General features: G+C 44.7%; 1 protein-coding gene across 2 annotated transcripts in view; it reads right to left on the reverse strand.

The window, feature by feature from the left end:
* WDFY4 (WDFY family member 4) overlaps positions 1-21,239 on the reverse strand; it is a 778,336-nt gene that overhangs the window by 348,587 nt on the left and 408,510 nt on the right. For both annotated transcript variants that reach the window (XM_069240880.1, XM_069240879.1), the window contains exons 35-36: positions 8,981-9,107; positions 1,148-1,314 (exon numbers count right to left, since the gene is read on the reverse strand). In XM_069240880.1, the coding sequence (XP_069096981.1) occupies positions 1,148-1,314; positions 8,981-9,107 (294 nt within the window). The remainder of the gene's footprint in view (positions 1-1,147; positions 1,315-8,980; positions 9,108-21,239) is intronic.

The raw sequence follows: 21,239 nt of genomic DNA on the forward strand, positions 1-21,239 counted from the left end.
ATGGCAGTAAATGCCTGATGCAGAAAACTAAGTGCCGGCCCTCAAAAATAAGAGCAAGCCCCCCCCCCACCGGCAACCACCTTGCTCAAATTAAGTACTGACCCCCAACCATAACCAAGACCCAAACTACAATCTTTTATTTCATGAATTCAAAACTGTCCTTCCAGAATTCTAATATAAACAGCATAGCATGTATCGGGGACTAGACAACAGACTACTGCAAATCATCATTGAAGGGCCATAGAAGAAATAGATCTAGTGATGTCAGAGCCCCAGCTCTAAGTGGCAATGCTATGTGTGATTTTGAAAGAGTCAGACCATATAACCTGAGTCCTAAACCAGCTCTTCTTTCTGTTCATGATCAAAAGAACCAAGTTAATTAAAAATCCACAGGAACTAATATTTGTCAATGCTAGAGCCCCCTTGCACCTGCAGCCTAAATTCAGGTAATTTGCCAATCCAATCAGTGGCATAACAAAACATGAGGGAACCACCTGCAAGGTATGCTCAAGGGGCCCCACACACTCCCATCAGTAGCGGCTGAGGGGGCCCCATCCAGTATGGGTAAGCCTGGGAGGGTAGGGCAACAGTTTAGGAGTTACAGGGGCCTCTGTTACACCCAGAAATGCAATGACAAACGGCAAAACAAAATGGAGAGAAATCTGTCAGAATCAGTGGCCCATGTTTATAGAATACCCGGTTACACCTGACAGAGTTATCATCTTGCCCTGGTTTGTGAGCAGAAGTGGCAGCTGTTCAAGGTTGACACATGCTCATCATAGGGACCACCCAAACTTCAAGAATGGTCTTAGTCTCATTCTGCACATTTAACACACAAAATCCACATCAATCATCCCTTGTCGTGAAAGACCCACGAGAAGAGACATACATATTTAACCCTTATGAAGAATCGCTAGCTCTGCCAAGAAGCATGTAGGGGTCATGCACGTGCTGAAATCAAAATTTTAATATATTTATAAATAAATTACTGTCAATCTGGAGGGGGGTTTCAGTGGAATGTGAAGCAGATATCTTTTTCTTAGTCCTATTCACTCTTCCTCTTGCTGTCCTTTTCTTGCATAAAGAGAGTTCAGGTTACATTTGGTACACTGGGACTCGCACAACCTGATCAGGATTCAGCACTCACCATAGTTATCTGCTCCGTGATGAAGAGCAGGATTTGTTTTGGGTCAGAGTTGAATGTTCCAGAGTAGAGTTTGTCCACCAGCTTCTGACAGAAGTAGGAAATGTTGCTGATAATAGTGGAGATTGCAATGTCGGTCCCATCTGTGTCAGTTGTCCCTGTCTTGTCACCTGAGGAGAGCAACAATATTCATATATCTGCATCAGATCTGATCCGTTTTGGAAGGACATTGTCTATTATAATATTATTTCCGGTTTGTGACACACATCAGCTAGCTAACACATAGGCCACGTGATGGGTAGAGCACACTCATCCAGTCTTAGCCATAGCAGCCTTTTAAGTCTGGGACAGTGCACCACTTCACAGCAAATGCCCTGTTCCTAGTGCAGGCACGAAGAGCACATTAGTGAAAGACAGCCAGCTGTTTAAAGCTGCCAGTCTGCCTTTCACTGTGTAGGCAGCAACCATCCTGAATTTAAAAGGGGTGTAGAGATACCCCCTGTGGGTGGCTGTAGTGAGTGACTATACCTACCTCTAGGCGAATGTGTGTGTGGCGGGGGCAGGATGCCTAGGTCTCGGGGTCCTTCGGTCTCCCATTCACCACTTCTAAGGAGTACTGTTGGAGTTCACCTCAGTTAGCCTCCTAACATCACCTTAGCCTATGCACCTGTCTCTGTGATACATCTTCGGTGCAAAGGAGAAGTGTGTTCTGCCTTGCATGGCACAACGCCCATTTAAATGAGGGGACATCCCTTTGGGAGCACTCCTGCGCACACACACCCGCATTATCTGTATTTCAGAAGGGGCTGCGCAAACCTCTGTGGCTCCAACGGTAATCAAAGTGCCCCACGGGAACATAAAGTGGGAGCTCATCACACACACCTCTGGTGCATATTGTGTGCTTATTGTTGAAGCTGCCCGACCTTCTAAGTCTTGCACTTTTTTAACGCACATACCTATTTTATTTACTTATATAGAATGCAGCGTTTAGCCCATGGGTTTGACCATAGCAGACCTTTGCAGATATTTTCGGTGCAGGCCCCCCTTTGCCAAAAGACTGCACATATATCAAACCTTTACTGCCTCAGGGCACACATTAATTTGTGACCTATACATTCTCAAAATAAACAGCCACGCGGATCAGTTTGCGCACACTTTGTTTCAGTGAAGAAATGCATTCAGCCTTCATCCAGGTGGTGTTCGACCGTCCTCCACAGTGGTTTAGCTCATGGTATCCACCTACAACCACGTCACCACAAGATCAAAGACACAAACTTGCCATACACACAGAGGTGACCTACATACTAGCTCACTGTCCGCGCTGACTAACGTTAACTCACTGCATATATTCACTCTGTTCTGTGCTTACAAAAGCACATGTACTCCTCAATGCGTGTACCAGAACTATTATTCGGATAGTTTCAGTGAGCACACCCTTAGTGTTATCTTTGTGAGGAAGCACCGACACGCAGTCCAAAAACTCACACTTATATTGCAGTGTGCACTGTTGCTCTACTTTTACAGAGGCATATTCAAAGAGTAGACATTCTCTGCAAAAATACACTAGATGCCATTAAAAACTTACACTTAATTTGCCAGCAGGCTAAATCAAATCAAACCAGTGCTTAATTTGTGTAAAAAGCTAAGTGCCAGGGCCCTTGTCAGGGGGCTACTGCAGCTTGCACCACCCACTGGCCATGCCAGCACTGCCAATGACAGTACCAGTACAACTACTAACCATCACACTCTTACAACTGTAACAATTCAGACCATTTCAGGTCCTCAAAGCTATAAGAAGGGCTTTGTTGGCCAGCATTAGCCATTTTTAAAGCCTATTGAATTAATAAACAAACACTGTAGTGCTTATCTGTAAATTAGACAGACAGCGCCACCATGTAGCAGACTGTCATAAGTGCCGTTGTTGAAAATTAAGTGCCAGTGCCTAGCAATGGAAACCACTGGCTCAAATTAAGCTCTGCACAAAACTTACAAAAATGCCCCCATTGAGCATGCCAAACATGGAGCACTGTTGTATCGGATGTTTGTAATGACAAAACATTTTAAAAAGTGAAATACAAGCATGGATGTGTTCAAACATATAGGTCCTCATTCCAACATTGACGGGCGGCGGAGGCCGCCCGTCAATGTTGCGCGTCAGGAATACCGCTCCGCGGTCCAGAGACCGCAGAGGGTATTCCAAGTTTTCCCCTGGGCTGGCGGGCGGCCGCCGAAAGGCCGCCCGCCAGCCCAGGGGAAAACGACCTTCCCACCATGAAGCCGGCTCGTAATCGAGCCGGCGGAGTGGGAAGGTGCGACGGGTGCTGTTGCACCCGTCGCGTATTTCACTGTCTGCAAGGCAGACAGTGAAATACATTTTGGGGCCCTCTTACGGGGGCCCCTGCAGTGCCCATGCCGTTGGCATGGGCACTGCAGGGGCCCCCAGGGGCCCCGCGACTCCCCCTCCCGCCATCCGGTTCCCGGCGGGAGAACCGCCAGGAACTGGATGGCGGGAGGGGGAGTCGGAATCCCCAAGCCGGCGCAGCAAGCTGCGCCGGCTTGGAGGATTCCTTGGGGGCGGCGGGAAACCGGCGGGAAACCGGCGGGAAACCGGCGGGAGACCGCCGGTTTCCCTTCTCTGACCGCGGCTAAGCCGCCGCGGTCAGAATGCCCCGCGGGGCACCGCCGGCCTGTCGGCGGTGCCACCGCGTCCCTCGGCCCTGGCGGAAGTAATCCGCCAGGGTCGTAATGACCACCATAATGTCAATGTTATGCACAACAACCTGGAGCAGGTCCACTTCAACAGACAGGTTCTCTAAAATCACTCAGGAATATCAGTAGAAAGAAAATCTCTTTAAAAAAAAAAAAAAAAAAATACTTATACATTATTAGCTATGCTATGCAGTTCAAATATTTAATCCGCATATCAACAGTCAGATCTAAGTTTAGGACAGGAAAGTAGATACTCTAAGTTTTTGTTACAATTTCCATATTTTGTGAGGCAGAGGAATCGAATAACAGACAAATTAAAATACCAAGCTTTATAAAGCACGACAGTAATCCAAATCGCTATCAATTAACAAAGTGATTGGTTAGGGGCTTAATTTTGTGAGATGAGTTTAGGCTGATGTGAACAAATAATGCTTCATATTATGAAAAGCAACTCATCATATATTGGCCTGTTTTCTAATGGCCCGTACACCTACCTTATCCAGCTACATGTCTATCACTCAATCAATGAATCAATAATTTATAAAGCGCGCTATGTACCCGTTAGGGTTTCGAGGCGCTGGGGGGGGGCGGGGGTGGTGCTGCTATCGTTCGAAGAGCTATGTCTTGAGGAGTCTCCTGAAGGTGAGGAGGTCCTGGGTCTGGCGTAGTGAGGTCGGGAGTGCGTTCCAGGTCTTGGCGGCGAGGTAGGAGAAGGATCTGCCGCCAGAGGTCTTGCGCTGGATTCGGGGGACGATGGCGAGGGCAAGGTTGGCAGAGCGTAGTTGACGTGAGGGAATGTAGAAGTTGAGTCTGGTGTTCAGGTAGGTGGGTCCGGTGTCGTGTAGAGCCTTGTGTGCGTGGGTGAGGAGTTTAAAGGTGATCCTCTTGTCCACGGGGAGCCAGTGGAGGTCCCTCAGGTGAGGGGAGATGTGACATCGACGGGGTATGTCGAGGATCAGGCGGGCGGATGCGTTCTGGATGCGTTGGAGTCGTTTGAGGTCTTTTGTTGGGATGCCTGTGTAGAGTGCATTGCCGTAGTCGAGTCTGCTACTGACGAGGGCTTGGGTTACCGTCTTTCTGGTTCCTGTTGGAATCCACTTGAAGATCCTGCGGAGCATACGGAGGGTGTTAAAACAGGAGGATGAGACTGCGTTGACCTGTTTGGACATGGTGAGGGCGAAGTCGAGGATGAAGCCGAGATTTCGTGCGTGGTTGGCTGGGGTGGGTGGAGGGCCTAGGGCGGTGGGCCACCACGAGTCGTTCCAGGCCAATGGGGTGCGCCCGAGGATGAGGACTTCCGTCTTGTCGGAGTTAAGTTTTAGGCGGCTGTTGCTCATCCATTCGGCGATGGATTTCAGTCCCTCGTGAAGGTTGGCTTTGGCGGTGAGAGGATCATTGGTCAGGGAGAGGACGAGCTGGGTGTCGTCGGTGTAGGAGATGATGCTGAGGTTGTGCTGGCGGGCCAGTTGTGCGAGGGGGGCCATGTAGACGTTGAATAGCGTTGGGCTTAGTGAGGAGCCATGGGGGACGCCGCAGACGAGGTTGGTGGCTTTGGAGTGGAAAGGTGAGAGTCGGACCCTCTGGGTTCTGCCAGAGAGAAAGGAGGAGATCCAGTTGAGGGCTTTGTCTTGGATGCCGGCTTCGTGTAGACGGGTTAGTAGGGTGCGGTGGCAGACTGTATCGAAGGCGGCTGATAGGTCTAAGAGGATCAGGGCTGAGGTTTCGCCGTTGTCCATTTGTAGTCTGATGTCATCTGTGGCGGCGAGGAGTGCAGTCTCTGTGCTGTGGTTTCGTCTGAACCCGGATTGGGAGGGGTCTAGGATGGAGTTGTCTTCTAGGTAGTGGGCGAGCTGTGTGTTGACGATCTTCTCGATGACTTTCGCTGGAAAAGGGAGGAGGGAGATTGGTTGGAAGTTTTTGAGATCGTTGAGGTCAGCCTTAGGTTTCTTGAGGAGAGGTGGATTTCTGCGTGCTTCCAGCTGTCCGGGAAGGTAGCGGTGTTGAAGGAAAGGTTGATGATCTTGCGGAGTATGGGGGCGATGGCGACGTCGGCTTTGTTGAAAACGTGATGTGGGCAGGGGTCAAAGGGAAATCCTGAGTGGATGGAGTTCATGGTTTTTAGGGTTTCGGCGTCGTCTACTTGGGTCCAGGTGGTGATGTGGTCGGCGTGGGAGGAGTTGTTGGGGGTGGGGTCTGGCGGAGGTGAGGTGTTGAAGCTGTCGTGGATGGCTGCGATTTTCTGGTAGAAGAAGGTGGAGAGATCGTCGCAGAGTTTCTGGGATGGAGGGATGTCGTTGACGTTGGCGTTGGAGAGTTCCTTCACGATGCTGAAGAGTTCCTTGCAGTTGTGAGCGTTGTTGTTAAGGCGTTCTGTGAAGTGGGAGCGCTTGGCGAGTCGGATCAGTTGGTGGTGTTTACGGTTGGCTTCCTTGAGGGTAGCAAGGTTCTCGGGTGTGCGCTCGAGGATCCATTTTTTCTTGAGTTTCTGGCAGGTGCGTTTGGAGGTGGTTAGTTCGTCTGTGAACCAGGCTGGTTTTTTCTTTTCTTGGTTGGCGGTGGGTCTCTTGAGTGGGGCTAGGATGTTGGCGCAGTTGAGGATCCATTGTTGGAGGTTGATGGCAGCGGAGTCCGGGTCGGTGGGGTCGGGTGGTGGGTTTTTGGCGAGGGTGTTGGTGAGTTGGTCTTCGGGGACTTTTCCCCAGTGGCGGTGAGGCGGAAGAGGGGTGCGGTGGTGTTTGGTGTTTTTCTTGAAGGAGAAATGGACGCAGTGATGGTCGGTCCAGTGGAGTTCGGAGGTGTGGCTGAAAGAGATGTGGTTGCTTGAAGTGAAGAGTGGGTCAAGGGTGTGGCCGGCAATGTGGGTGGGAGTGTTGACCAGTTGACGGAGTCCGAGGTTGGTGGTCAGTGATGCGGTGTTGACGTCATTGTTGTTCTCCAGGTGGAAGTTTAGGTCTCCCAGGAGGATGTAGTCTGAAGAGGCGAGGGCGTGGGTGCTTGCGAGGTCGGAGACGGTGTCGCTGAAGAGGGCTCTTGGTCCTGGAGGACGGTATATGAGGGTTCCTCCGAGGGTAGTGTTGGGGTCCGTGTGAATCTGGAAGTGGAGGTGTTCGGCTGTTTTGAGGGTGTCATCCGTGTGGGTATGGATCTTGAGGGTAGCTTTGTGGGCGATGGCTATTCCTCCGCCGATTCCATTGGTGCGATCTCTTCTGGTGATCTTGTAGCCGTCAGGGATGGCGATGGCGATGTCAGGGGCCGAGGAGTCGTTCCACCAGGTTTCGGTCAGGAAGGCTACGTCTGGGGCGGTGCTGTCGAGCAGGTCCCAGAGTTCGATGGCGTGCTTTCGTGCGGAGCGTGTGTTGAGGAGGATGCAGTGCAGGTGGTTTGTGTTGGTTGACTGAAAGTCATGCATTGGTAATACCACGGGCTGTATCATGGAAGTGTCCCAGGGGCGCCCAGATGTCTGCGACTGTTTTGCACGCCCTGGGGCACTTTGGTATTACAGAAGTGGCCGCAGACCATTGCGCATTTCCTTTTGTAATACCGATAGCGCTGATGCACATAAAGGGCCAGCGCTATCATCAGAGGTAGTTACCTTATTTGCATGGGGCGTGGTGCCATGCAAATGAGAGACCCTCTTTGCCTCTGCACCTGCGCCGTATCATACATGCAGGTGCAGAGGTAAAGAAGCTGTCAGGAGGTGCACTGACAGTGTGCCACCTAAAAGGTGGGGCAATGTCAGTGCACACCCATGATGGCAGCTCTCAGGAGGAGGAAAAGGGGGTCTCATGGACCCCCCCAGATATCCCCTCGCAGTCGGGTGCAGTCACTTACTGCACCTGCCTGCAAGGGGATCTCTAATCCTCCCCCTAAAGTACAGGCGGCTTCCCGCCTGTACTTTGAAACACGAGCAGCTTCAATGCAGCCGCTCCGTTTTTCACATGAATGCACTGTCCCCAGGGCAGTCCATGTTGGTGGCTGCCCTGGGGGCTTTGCATTCATCCTAATAAGGCACATTTTCTTTGTTTGTACCGAGTGCACCTTTTAGAAGGAGGGGCCAGCACAAAGAAGGAAATGTGTTGTATCTGTGATACGCCCCCAGGCTACTTTGCTGTATCAGAACCATCACAAGGGTAGCAATGGTAACTGCTGAGGCACACCCAAAAAAGATGCAGTTCCAATTTGTCAATATTACTCAAATGTGTGCCATCATGTATTCAGGGCGCTTATTCTAAAAATCAACCATGTCACCCAACGCTGCTAAATAGCGGTCAACTGTGTCCAACATAAGCATGCAAGCAGTTGTGAGCTATCAATTTTGGGGTACAAAACAAAACTCCTATATAATTCCGGAAAAAGTATTGAACTCTTAAGAGACAAAGCACCAAATTGTACAGCGTTTCTGGTAAATATCATTAATGTTAACAGGAACAGATTTTATTAAGACCCAATGGAGATTTTTCATGTCATAATGGGCAGCAGACGTACTTCAACCTTGTTACCTTTAACGGGAACAGATTTTATTAAGACCCAATGGAGATTTTTCATGTCATAATGGGCAGCAGACTACTTCAACCTTGTTACCTGGACTAGGAAGTGTTATAGAAAGCAGCTTGTTTCAAGGCATGTGTTATCCATGTGCTAGTGTTAGACAAGAAATTGAATGTAAGCCATCATGACGTCAGGCGCCCTCAATTAGTGAATAAGACAAATTGCGGTAATGGTGGCGGATTTTCAAATAGTGGACCCAATAAATTATTCACTGACCATCAGTGGATCTCGTAACTCGGATGCATTCTCAATTAGTGGATCGGAAAAATCGTGGTAGTGGTAACTTAGGATGATGCTGTGTCCTTGAAAAAGAAGTCTAGATAATTGGCCACAATTAGGACTGTATATGGCTCCAACTCTAGTTTGACAGAGTGATTCCTGTGCACAGTGGCCAGTGCTTAAGCGCATAGCAGTATTTTGAAGCCTGAATATTGGTCAAGTGTGACTTCGTAGTGTGTGTTGAGGACTCTAGTTAAAATAACAGCAACAAGTGGACTCTATCGTATTATGGCTTTTTGAAGCCTAGAAATAAAACTGACACACCTCCTTGCAATAACACCCACAAGTACCAGTACTTACCTCTCCCTCTCGCAGAAACAGTCTGGCTTCCATCCTGGCCAATGACATGAAAGATATTGATGGTTGCGAGAAGGATCTCAGTCTGGAAGCTTTTTACCTGCTCTGTGGTGCAGTTTTCAGTGGATGCCTAAAAGGTAGAGTCATCGCATGTCACTAGAGCACATTGCAAAGCGGGTTACACAGCACACTTCTATTGCTTCACGCATAAGTATGATATGGGACCTCAGAGGAAATATGCTTGTCGGGCAGGGCCAGTTATGACGCTGTCGACTACAAGGTGAAGATGGCAGCACCAACTGGCCCAATAGTAATGTGCATTGGCTAATAACTACACATTCATTTTTATATGCAAAAAGAAAAACAAAACTTGGAAATAAAAGTGCCACATCACAGCCATTTAAAAGAAGCAGTCATAAGACAAGGAGATGAGGTTTCCTTTGGTTCTTTGATAGCTAAGTTCCCCTGGAGTAGATGTATGACCACGATCATTAGCACCATCCGTATATCCCTATGGAAGTAAGAAAAGAAGGAAATATCTTTGCTAGTTGGTCGCTAATCTTTCCTCTCGCTCAATCTGGCAACATTGCTCAGGTGCTTGAAGGAAAAAAGGCTGCTGTTGTAAAGGAGAAAAGAGGCCTATTTGTTCGGGGATATTCTGCATTATTAAAATTATGCACCAATGAAGGATCAAATTAGGCAGCATGGTTGACTTAATAATGCGGACCGGAAAGATATGTTGTGATATAGACAATGTGACACATAATGAGACAATTATATTCAATATTTCACAGTTTTGTCATTACAACACACAATAATGCTGTCTGGCCAACGTGTTAAATCATTAGCACGTTTCACAGATGTACACGCTAATCAGCACCCAGAAAGTTGATCGGCTAATCTTTGCAGTCTGCCATAATGTGGCACTACTTCTGCTTTTTAGTAAATTTTGAAACATTTGCGCTAGAAACAAAAATTATTTTGATGCAATGTGTGAATATGGTCAGCAGATGGAGCAATATGTGGCAAGTGAGGTAAATTCATAATATTCGCAAACTGATGCAGCAACATAGTTACATAGTTCAAGTGGCTCCTAATCTGTGTCTCTTGGTGGCACTGAATTCTTTGAGGATGGTGTGCTACTGTTCTTTAGTGTCGCCTCCTGGAGTAAGAGCACTACAGGTGAAACATAAATCGATGTATAGGCCTCGAGTCCCTGAATTCATAATGTATGCATGCAGCGAGAAAGTTACCTGTCTAGCGTGGATTTTAGTGAAAAGAGAGACAAGCCAAACAAAAACAATTGAGTTACAATTAAACATTTCTGAATAAGCCATGTGCAAAGTCAGACTTTATGGTGAAAATTCTCCCCCAAAAAATTAAACCACGTGTATTTTTCTTTTTATTTTCATCCGCAGCCGAAGCTTTACAAAGTTGTCTAACTCTTTAAACTTCACAACATGTGCATTTGTCAAGATGTTTAAATCTGTGAGCAAAAAGTACACATTACACCCCTCTAATGATAATTTTACAAAATGTTCACTGATTCGTAGAATACGTGATAATAGAGGAAATGGGGAAATTCTCAATTCACCACGAGCAGAATACCAAATCTTGCTGTTCTTTGGAATATATTACTCTGCCAGGCATACCTAACGAGATGGTCAACTGGCAATGATCTAAAAGAAGGCACTGGCCAAGGCAGTTCCTTTCTTTACATCCTGTGTACTTTTAACCTGATCTAATGCAGCCAGGTTATATAACATTTACATTTCACACTTGGCTCTCTGTGTTTCTAGCCCTGTAGCAAAAGAAACGACAGGTAGGAGCTTGACGGCTCAAAGCTTTTGTTTCCGGTCATCCGGGTCACACCCGGAAGTAGGAGTATGTAGCAAACAAGTTAACACTACACAAAAAGACACCCTGTGAGAATTCCCTTAAAATATATAAGAACTGAAAAGGAGATTTAATACAATAATTTTACAGTATAACAATTACCCTATTTGTTACTACAAACTGTACATGGAGAGTTAAACATATACCCACCAATGTGCCCACACCCGTTCTTGGAAAATAAAGAGAATTAATGTCATGCACATCAGGAAAGGGGCTAAACAGAGGACATCCTGGGAGAGGAGGGGGGTTGCATGGTCAGATAGAAACAGATCTATGTTCATGCATCTGACGAATACTTTACACTACAGTATGTACAATATACGCCTTGTCAACAGGTGTGCTAACAGTATACATACACAAGTTCTATTGGAACCAAGGGTGATGGCCAGGGTGGAGATACTGGGTCAAGCTTTCAGGAAGTGAAACAAGGGAAAGTGATATACAACTAAATAATGACAACTGAGTTGTGACCTGATCTCAAGTTGTGCACTGTGTTTCGTACATGACAGTGTGAGAGAAAAGGTCACTAACGAGCAGCATTCTCAGCGAAAGCATCAGAAAAAAAACACAAGTAAACACATATTTAGGCCCTGATTGCGAAATAAGGTGTTATTTATGGCACCTGATAAATAACGATAACACCACAGGGTTAAGGTATTTATTGGGTGCGAAAACTATAATGACGGTGCACCACCGGGTGAACAGGAATTAAAATAAAATATACAAAGAGTCCAAATCTCATGTAGTGAGGATGAAACAAATCTTCTTGTCTATTGTTTTTTTGTTTCCTTCCAAATCCAAAGAATATTTTCCAGTTCCCTAATCTATATTATATTTTTGGTATATTATATATACATAAATTTCTTTTTTATTGCACCTTATCTGATCTATTGTCATATATTTCTCAAAATGTCTGTGTTTTTTGCACTTGTGTATTCTTGTACTGGGTCTTAAGGTGATATCGGTGTACTTTGTATTTTAGTTTTTCCTTTATCATGTTGTACCATTTTTTGTCTTTTATTATTGTTTTATGTTACGTTACAGCCCTTTAGAAGCCCTATGTTAAATAAACAAGATTTGTTTCATCCTCACTACAGGAGATTTGGACTCTTTGTATATTTTATTTTAATTCCTGTTCACCCGGTGGTGCACCGCCATTATAGTTTTCAATATCAGGGTTCTTTACACCCATCAAGCTTCTTTTTGCAGCAGGAGCTTTGATCGTGTTGCACACCATTGATATTTAAATTGATTACCTCTTTTTGTGGGTAGTTAGGAACTTACAGGAATAGTGTGTTTCTCACGGGCCTGCTGCATTCCCCCTCCTTTCTGCATTGTTCTATTTATTGGTAAATAACACCTATTATGAGTTGGTGGGGAATAACATGCATATTTTGGCGTTTAACGCACCAAAATCCTCATGATATGGTAAATACTGTATGCGTTTCCCCAATTAAAGTTTGACCTGCCCGAACTTAACAAATGTTGAAGACCTCAATGCATCCAATATTACCTACTAACGCATCCAATAATACCCACTAACTTGTTAATCGACCTATTGGAATATACCAACCAACTCCTAATGAAGGCCTTAGATTTTATCGGGCAGGAAGACCACTGCCAAACTCGCAATTTCCCCACTAAATTTAGGTTAAAGCTCTGAGTTGCCTGGCAGGGAAATATATAAAAGAAAATAGTTTTTACTTATCAAGGAAAGTATAGCATATTCCACTCGGAACAAAAATGTCTTCAAAATAATCTGTGCTGCTTCTTGTGAATTTGTTTTTGTGGTTAAATACCAGTCACTCTTATTACACAGAAGAAGAGGGTGAAGCACCATTTCCGCAGACAACAGTGTCTTCAAAAGGCAAGTGGCAGTACCTTGGGAGTCATTTAGGGGTCGCAGCTGCAACCTCTGGCTTGCCCCTTGCGACCCCTGGTATTGCCTTATCCCTGGCTTCAGAGATGACAAAATCAGTGCCAGGAGCACAGGCCAGCTCGTCCTTTGAGACATAGTTTGGAGCTGCACTTGCCTCGGTTTCTGTCAATTTGTTTACACTATTAGTGTAGTTACAAAATAGAGGACAATTAGCTGGAATATGATTCTCCCTGTCAGCTGAGCTAAGCAAAAAATGCTTTTAAATGTATGTTGTGTGCATGCTTATGGGTGATGTGAGAAATAGTATGTGTATGAAGGCGTATGTGTAAGCATATGCGTGTGAGTGAAAGTAAATGTCAAATGGCGTGTGATGACACTTCTGCAACCCCTGACCTTTTGGTGAATAGAAGCCAGTGGCCAGTACTCATGGCTAGCTTTAGGGCACTGGGTGTTGAGCTGAGGGGGTGCTGTGTTTTGAAATTTCTTACGGGATTAAAAGTACCTTCTCAGATTTAATGTTGTGTTACCAATTTTCAGGCAACAATAAAAATGTCGATATAACTCTGATGATTAATATACTTTCTAGAGAGAGATCTGAGTTTTTCTCTGGTGGTAGGTTTTTTTGTTCAAACGATTTTATTGACTTTTATAAAGTACATGAATAATGAGATAGACAGTTGAAGAGTTATAAAATAAAACACAAATTATTACAACATATATGGGCTATTAATACAATATTGAGTAACACGATGACATGGAAACACATTTGCAGTTAGAAATATTTTCATCCAAGTTGTTCCATGTATGTAATTTGATTGGAGATGGTGTCAAGAACTGGCCAAAAGTAAACTGAACTCTTTTCCGTTAATATGAAATCCAATCCCACCATAGTTGTACACATAAGAGAAGAGTGGATTTCCAATGCATGGTAATCGATATAATAGCACATGAAATTAAAAGATTAAATAATTTCAAATCAATATATGTTAAATGAATAGGTAGGGTGGAGGATTTACATACAACAATTTCAAAGGTTAAAGGAATAAATTTGTGGAAGATTAAAGAGATTATATCCCAAACTTGAGACCAAAATTGAAAAATAATTGGACAATCAAAGAGCATATGTTTCAAAGTACCAGACTCCAAATGACAATTCCAGCATTGTGAGTTGTCACATAAATGTGCATCATATAATTTGATAGGAGACCAATAGCTATTATTTAAAATACATGAGTTAGGTTGACAAACAGAGGAAGATATCAAGCTGGAAATATTACAATATAAAACTTTCTTCATTTGCGGTGGAGTGTACTAATATTAAAAATAGGATTCCAAAATTCACACAATCACAATAGGTGAGAAGAGTTATTAAATATCAATCTTTAGTAAAAATTGTACAGGCACTATGACCAGAGAAACTATGAATATGAAAGAAAAGTTCCATATCTGAGTAGTAATGAATAAAGGAGTCATAAGTATTTAGTATCGGATTGCATAATATAAAACATTTACAGTAATGAGAAGTAAGAATCTGGAATTTAGCTTGGATATCTGAAAAGCACAAAAATACATCCTTCAGACAAATGTCAAAAATGTAAAATATTCCTGCATTTATCCATTTATTCCAATTGGATACCGGTGTATGTAGTTTTATTTTAGAATTCTAATATTATAAAAAAATGATATATTTTTTTTAGCAGAAGCTAAAGCAAGTTTTGTTGCATTGAGAAATGGAGAATGAGACCTTAGTTTACGAATGTGCTTGCTAAAGATTGCAGGTAAAGGAAAAGTTGCAGCAGTATTCCTCTCTATAAGAACCCATTTTGGAATTAGGTTCTGAATTTGAAAAGCAATGAACCTCTTGCGCAGATAAAAAGAGATGTGGTATTTCTGAAAGTTAGGAATACCAAAACCTCTTTCCAATTTAGAGAGTAAGAGTTGTATTATTCTAGATTGGCCACATGAACGCTTACCATTCAAAAGTAATTTAGTAAGAATTGTATTAATATGTACAAAAAACATTACTGGAAATGACACAGGTAACATTGACAGTACAAATAATATTTGTGGGGTTATTACCATTTTTATAGCTTGAAGTTTTCCCCACCAAGTCAATTGTTTCTGTGAAATTTTGAAGATTATTTGTTTACAATTCATATCACCAGTACACTTTATTGAATTTTGAGAGTAAATTCCTAAATACTTGAGCCCAGATGAGTTCCATATATTAGTGCCACTCAATATGTCAGCTATACAATAAACATTTAGAGGAAAAATTTCAGTCTTACAAATGTTCAATGTATAACTAGAGACTAACGCATACTTTTCAAGAAGTTTAAGGAGAATGGGTATGGAGGTGATGGGATGATTAACTAAAAGGATATTGTCTGCATAAGCAGAAAGTTTAATAGTTGTGTTATGAAAAGTAAAATCTTTGTTTTTTGTTGAGTTATGAATGTGACATGGTACAGGTTCAATAATTAACAAAAATAATAGGAACCTTGTCCTGTCCCTTTATATAAAAGAAAAGACGTACAATAAATACTGTTAACACACAGTTGCCCTAGAAAAAGAATATAATGCTCTAACCATTGAAATAAATGTGGTACCAAAACAGAGCAGTTCCATAGAATAAAAACTATCAAATGCTTTCTCAGCATCTAATGCTGAAAGACCGCTAGGATTTTTAATGTTATGGAGGGAATCAACAGCGTGACAAACAAGTTTAGTATTGTGTGCTTATAGTTGTCCTTTCAGAAAACCTGTTTGGTTTGATTAATTAATAGCATTTAGTATAGGATAATCTAGTTGCAAGAATCTTGGCATATATTTCATAATCTTGGTTAATAAGTGAAATGGGACGTAGTTTTGAAGTAGTTCACAGTCCTTATCTGGGACACGGAGAACAATAATTGTTGAATCTTTAAAAGATCCGTCAACAGAAGCTTTGGCAGAAAAATCCTAGAATAAAGAAAAAAGCACCAGAGATAATTCACCAATGAAAGTTGTGTAGCATTCTGCTGAAACACCATTATGTCCAGGTACTTTTTTGGAATTTAAGGATTTAATTGCAGAGCGTACTTCCTATATAGTGAAAGTGGCATTAAGGGCAGTTCTGTCAATGAGTGATTGTGTTGGTAAACTGCAATGGTGAAGAAAGTGATCTATTGTTGCATCTTGAGCATTATACGATTTGTTATAGAGATTTGAGCAAAAAACTGTTGACAGTCTTTAGCTATCTCTGTGGTGGATAGTAGCAGTTGTCCTGAGGAGCTACGAATAGCATGGATCTGATTTGCAATTTATTTAATCTGTGAACAGTTAGTAAACATACTATCAATTGTCATAGCATTATATTGTAAATTGACTTTTTTATTACAGAGATAAAGGCCTGGTTGGTTACTAAGCAGAGTATTGTATATGCAAAGAAGATTTGGTAATTTTGTTTTAAATTGCATATCTAAGTTAGTTATAAAATGTTTCTCAGCTATGATAATTTGTTGGTCTAGTGATAATAACTTGGTATAATATTACTTTTTCTCATATGCCATTCTAGAAATAGTGATGCCTCTTATGTATGATCCCAATGTATACATTTGTATGTATCTCCAGTGCTATTATTACAGAAAAAATCATTGATAGCAGATAATCATTTATGTCGATTTAAATCAGAGAGTGCACTCTGTGTGTAGGTTGAGGATTGTCCTCTAAAATTAGAGAGAACAAGATTGAAGCATGGTCTGATACAATAATATACTATATTCTGGGATTAGAAATCATATGAGTTAATTTCAGGAAGACAATACATAAGCTATATGTAGAGAATGCATTGAAAAAAAGTAAAATCTTTATCAGTAGGGTGGGTAAGTCTCCAGTGGGTCACTAATTTAGTATTTGATATAAATGCTTTAAATAAAGAATACGATTTTGAGGGGTGAATGTTAACTGTGGAAATTATTTCCAAAAGTGGTTTAAGAATCATACTCAAATCTCCACCCGGGATAATAGGAGGAGTTCGTATAGCAAGCATCTTGCATGATGTTGATTTCCAAAATTAGATATCATCTTGTGTAGGGGCATAGATATTAACTAAAAGAAGAGAATATCAGTTTGGATGTGAACATGGATATATTGGCAGTCTGAGTCCGAATTACGACTTAAGATGGTAATTTGCTGTTTGTGAGAAAATAAGATAGCCACATCATTTTTGCGAACTTTTGAGGATGGAGAAACTATATTTCCCGCCCATAATTTTGTCATGGAGGCCAAAATGTTGTCATCAATGTGAGTTCCTTGTATAAAGCAAATGGCAGTAATACATTTATGTAAGTAATCTAGGATTTTAAGTCTTTTTACTGGATATTGTAATCCTTTAACATTTAGCAATGTAACATTTAACTTACAACTATTAGCCATGATAAATTATAGTGGACAGATAGATTACAATAGACTACAAGGAAAAATATAGGACAGTAAAACTGAGCGAAAACAGAATTGAAAAATAGCCCATTTATAAAGACAGGCAAACAAACAAAACATATGTAAACTCTAGAAGAGGAACACACTAAAGAAAATTGTGAAAGTACACCATGAATTAGATGTAACGCCATGCTAACTGCTGAAGTAAGAAAGGAACAGTAGCTACTATGCAGCCTCAATAATCAAGTATTAGGTATTGAAGAGTGTGAATCCATTGCTACTCGATTATGGAGCTCAAGCTATGCAATTCAATCTGGTAGTGAAGTGAAAGATTTAGTTACATCATTTTTCCATATGCACATAACCGCTGGGTCAAATAAACCATATTTGTATCCAGCTTCTTGCATCCTGGGAAAAAAATCTGAGAATTGTTTGCGTACGATGACTGTTACTTTTGCAAAGTCTTGATGAATTCAGATTTTGGGGGTCATTATGAACACGGCGGGAAACCCCGCGGTGTTCATGCTGGCGGTCTTTTCAAGAAACCGCCAGCCCACTTGAGACCCTGCCGGCCGTATAATGGACATTCTGCTGGGCCGGGACATTGCAGACAGCTCCACATGGAGCTGTCGTCAATGCCGCTGTGCGGCGGGGTGCAGCAGCACCCGTTGCACAGATCACTGCTCGTAAATCATGTAGTGACCTGCGTGATGGGGCACTGCAGGGCCGTCCCGGAGCACCCCTTCGGCCAGCCTTTACCTGCGGGGGAACACGCCAGGGAAAGGCTGGAGGAACAAGGGTTCTTTTTCCGACAGGGCAGCGCTGCCCTGTCGGATAAAGTATTCCGCCATCGTCAGGCTGCCTGTCGGCGTAGCCTGGCAGTGGCAGAAGGCCGCTTGTGGCGGCCCTCCCTTGTTCATAATATGACGGTTCAGACCGCCATGCCGGTGGCGGTATTTTCCGCCACTGCCGCCATGGCGGTCTGAACCGTCATGTTTGTAATGAGGGCCTTTGTGTCATTCCACAAGTAGTGCTGGAATCTCTTGAATAGCCTTCCGGATAAGTATCAGATGATGATGGCACAATACTTTGAATATCACTTATCTTGGCTTAGAGTGATGTGGATTGCGATAAGAAGGTACACGATGGGCCTGGTCTACTTAAAATTTTTCAAGACATTATGGGGGTCATTCTGACCTCGGCGGTAAAAGTCGCTTACCGCCGGTCAGAAGACCGCCATAACACCGCGCGGCCGCAGTAAACCGCCACAGTCATTCTGACCCGCAACTGGCAAACCGCCAAAAACCCGACATCCACAAAAGTCCGCCACACCAAAAGTCAGCGAAAAAATGGCGATGACCAAACCTCCACCGTCACGCCAACAGAAATACGCCCATGCCATTACGACCCACGAATCCACGTGGCGGTCTTTCAAACGCGGTATTCCATTGGCGGTACACACCGCTGCGGTCAAAATACACACACCCTTACAAAACACAACCACATTGGACAATTTGAAATACACACACCTGATACACATACACACACCACTCCCACATACCTAAGACAATATAAAACACACACCCACATTACCCACAAACCCTTACTTCCACAATTGCGAATCAAGGACAGAGAGAGACAGCACTGCTTAGAGTAGACCATCACACAGAGGCTAATCACAACATCACCCACACAATTACAACGCACAAAACACCATACACCACCACACACATCACACTCCACAACACATACAACATCCCTCACCTCATCCACACCACCCCATGGCACCCCAAAGACACCCCAGGTTCTCTGACGCAGAACTCAGGTCATGGTGGAGGAAATAGTACGTGTAGAGCCCCAGCTCTTCGGGGCACAGGTGCAGCATACCACAATTGCTAGGAAGATGGAGCTATGGCAAAGGATAGTCGACAGGGTCAACGCGGTGGGACAGCATCCACGCAATCGGGAGGACATCAGGAAGAGATGGAACGACCTACGGGGGAAGGTGCGTTCCATGGTATCAAGGCACAACATTGCGGTACAGAAGACTGGTGGCGGACCCCCACCTACTCCCCCCGAATTCACAGCATGGGAGGAGGAAGTCTTGCACATCCTGCATCCTGAGGGCCTCGCAGGAGTAGCTGGAGGAATGGACTCTGGTAAGTCAAATCTTAACTACTACTTCCCACCCCACCCCATCTGCATGCCAGCACATACCCCCACCCCCATCACACCAACTCCTTCCAAATGTACCACCATCACAACCCACCCATCCCAACACCTAGACCTGCATGCGACCACAAAGCATGGACACCCATCACCAAAGCATGCCCACTGCACATAACCATCTCCCCCACAAGCCACCCTCACAAAAGCCCCCACACGGGAATGCCTGCACTTGGGTACACGGACACCCATGCATCCCACGAAATGCCACACACAGAACCAATAACCATACCCTTATACCCCTGCAGGACCCGAACGCCACCACACCGCCACGGAGGGTCCAGAGATGTCCATCCCACCCCCAGAAGAGGCCCCCAGCGATGACAGCAGCTCTGTCGACCTGGACCCAGATGACCAGCCCGGCCCATTGGGGACCTCTGGACAGTCGGTTCCCCACAGACAGCCACAGGCTACACCAGACCTAACCCCCTCTGGGAACACCAGCACAGCTCCCACCCACCGGGCCCATGCCTCTGTCTCCAGGACACGTCAATCAGCGGTGTGTCCGCCACTACAGGGCACCCAGGTTGACCCACCACCCCAACAACAACAGGGACCTGGGGGCAGTGGTAGTGGGCACACCGTCCAGGGGACAGAGGCCCAGGGAAACAGGGGAACTGGGAGGGCTGCTGTGCGACAGGGGGGGGACAGGCCCAGGGAACCCACTCTCCAAGAGGCCCTCACCACCATCATGGGAGCATACCACCACTCCCAGGAGACGATGGCGACGGTACTGGCCAGGTTCCAGGAGATCCAGGCACAGCAGGAGGAACGGTACATGGGGTTCAGAGAGGAACTGAGGAACATCGGTACCGCAATGGGGACCATCGTCCTGGCCCTTAACCAGATAGTCACCACATTACGGGACCATGTGGCACCCCAAAGGGCCCCTGTCACTAGCCCAGGCCAGGAACAGCCTACCACCTCTGCCGGCGCTAGTGGACAGGAGGCCCCCACACAACTACAGGCCACCAGAACCCCACCTCCTGCTGAAGAACAACCACCCCGCAAGCGGAACCTGAGATCACACAAGAAGACAGAGTAGGATTGCAAGACCCCGCCAGCCTATGATACCCCCTGATGTCATCCCACTGTCCCACATTGTCACCCTGTCCAACCTTGAACTGCCCCTGCTCCATCCTTCCACAGGCATATGGACAATGCACCTGTGAAACTGAGAACTGGACTCTGCCATGAACATTACTCCACCCCCACCCATCACCGTTTTACTATCATGTACCTATATGTAGCACTTAAAATAAATCACTTATTGAACTTACAATTACAGGAGTCTGCTTGTATTTTACTATTATGTATCACACATAACGGTGCAATTATGTTCTGTTACATTGTAATGACAACATACCAATGACAACAAGCTGTAGTCCATGGGCAAACAAAGCAGAAGTCACGCAGTTGGTCAAACAGCTCTGAAAAGTGAAGGGAAAGTCACAAATCAGTTAAAAGGAAATGGGGGGAAACACAGAAAGTAGAGACGCAGGAGGCCTGAAGTAAATGTAAAATGGCGTGGGTGAATCTTACCTGTGTGCTACTGAAAATACTGTTGTATAACTGTATCCCTGTTGTCCGTGTCGTCCCCATCGTCTTCCTCCTCTTCACTCTCCACAGGCTCCACAGCTGCTACAACACCACCATCTGGACCATCCTCCTGCAGGAAAGGCACCTGGCGTCGCAATGCAAGATTGTGAAGCATACAGCAGGCCACGATGATATGGCACACCTTCTTTGGTGAGTACATTAGGGATCCACCTGTCATATGCAGGCACCTAAACCTGGCCTTCAGGACCCCGAAGGTCCTTTCTATTATCCTCCTAGTTCGCC

This window comes from Pleurodeles waltl, chromosome 6 (assembly GCF_031143425.1).
Source record: "Pleurodeles waltl isolate 20211129_DDA chromosome 6, aPleWal1.hap1.20221129, whole genome shotgun sequence".
NCBI lineage: Eukaryota > Metazoa > Chordata > Amphibia > Caudata > Salamandridae > Pleurodeles > Pleurodeles waltl.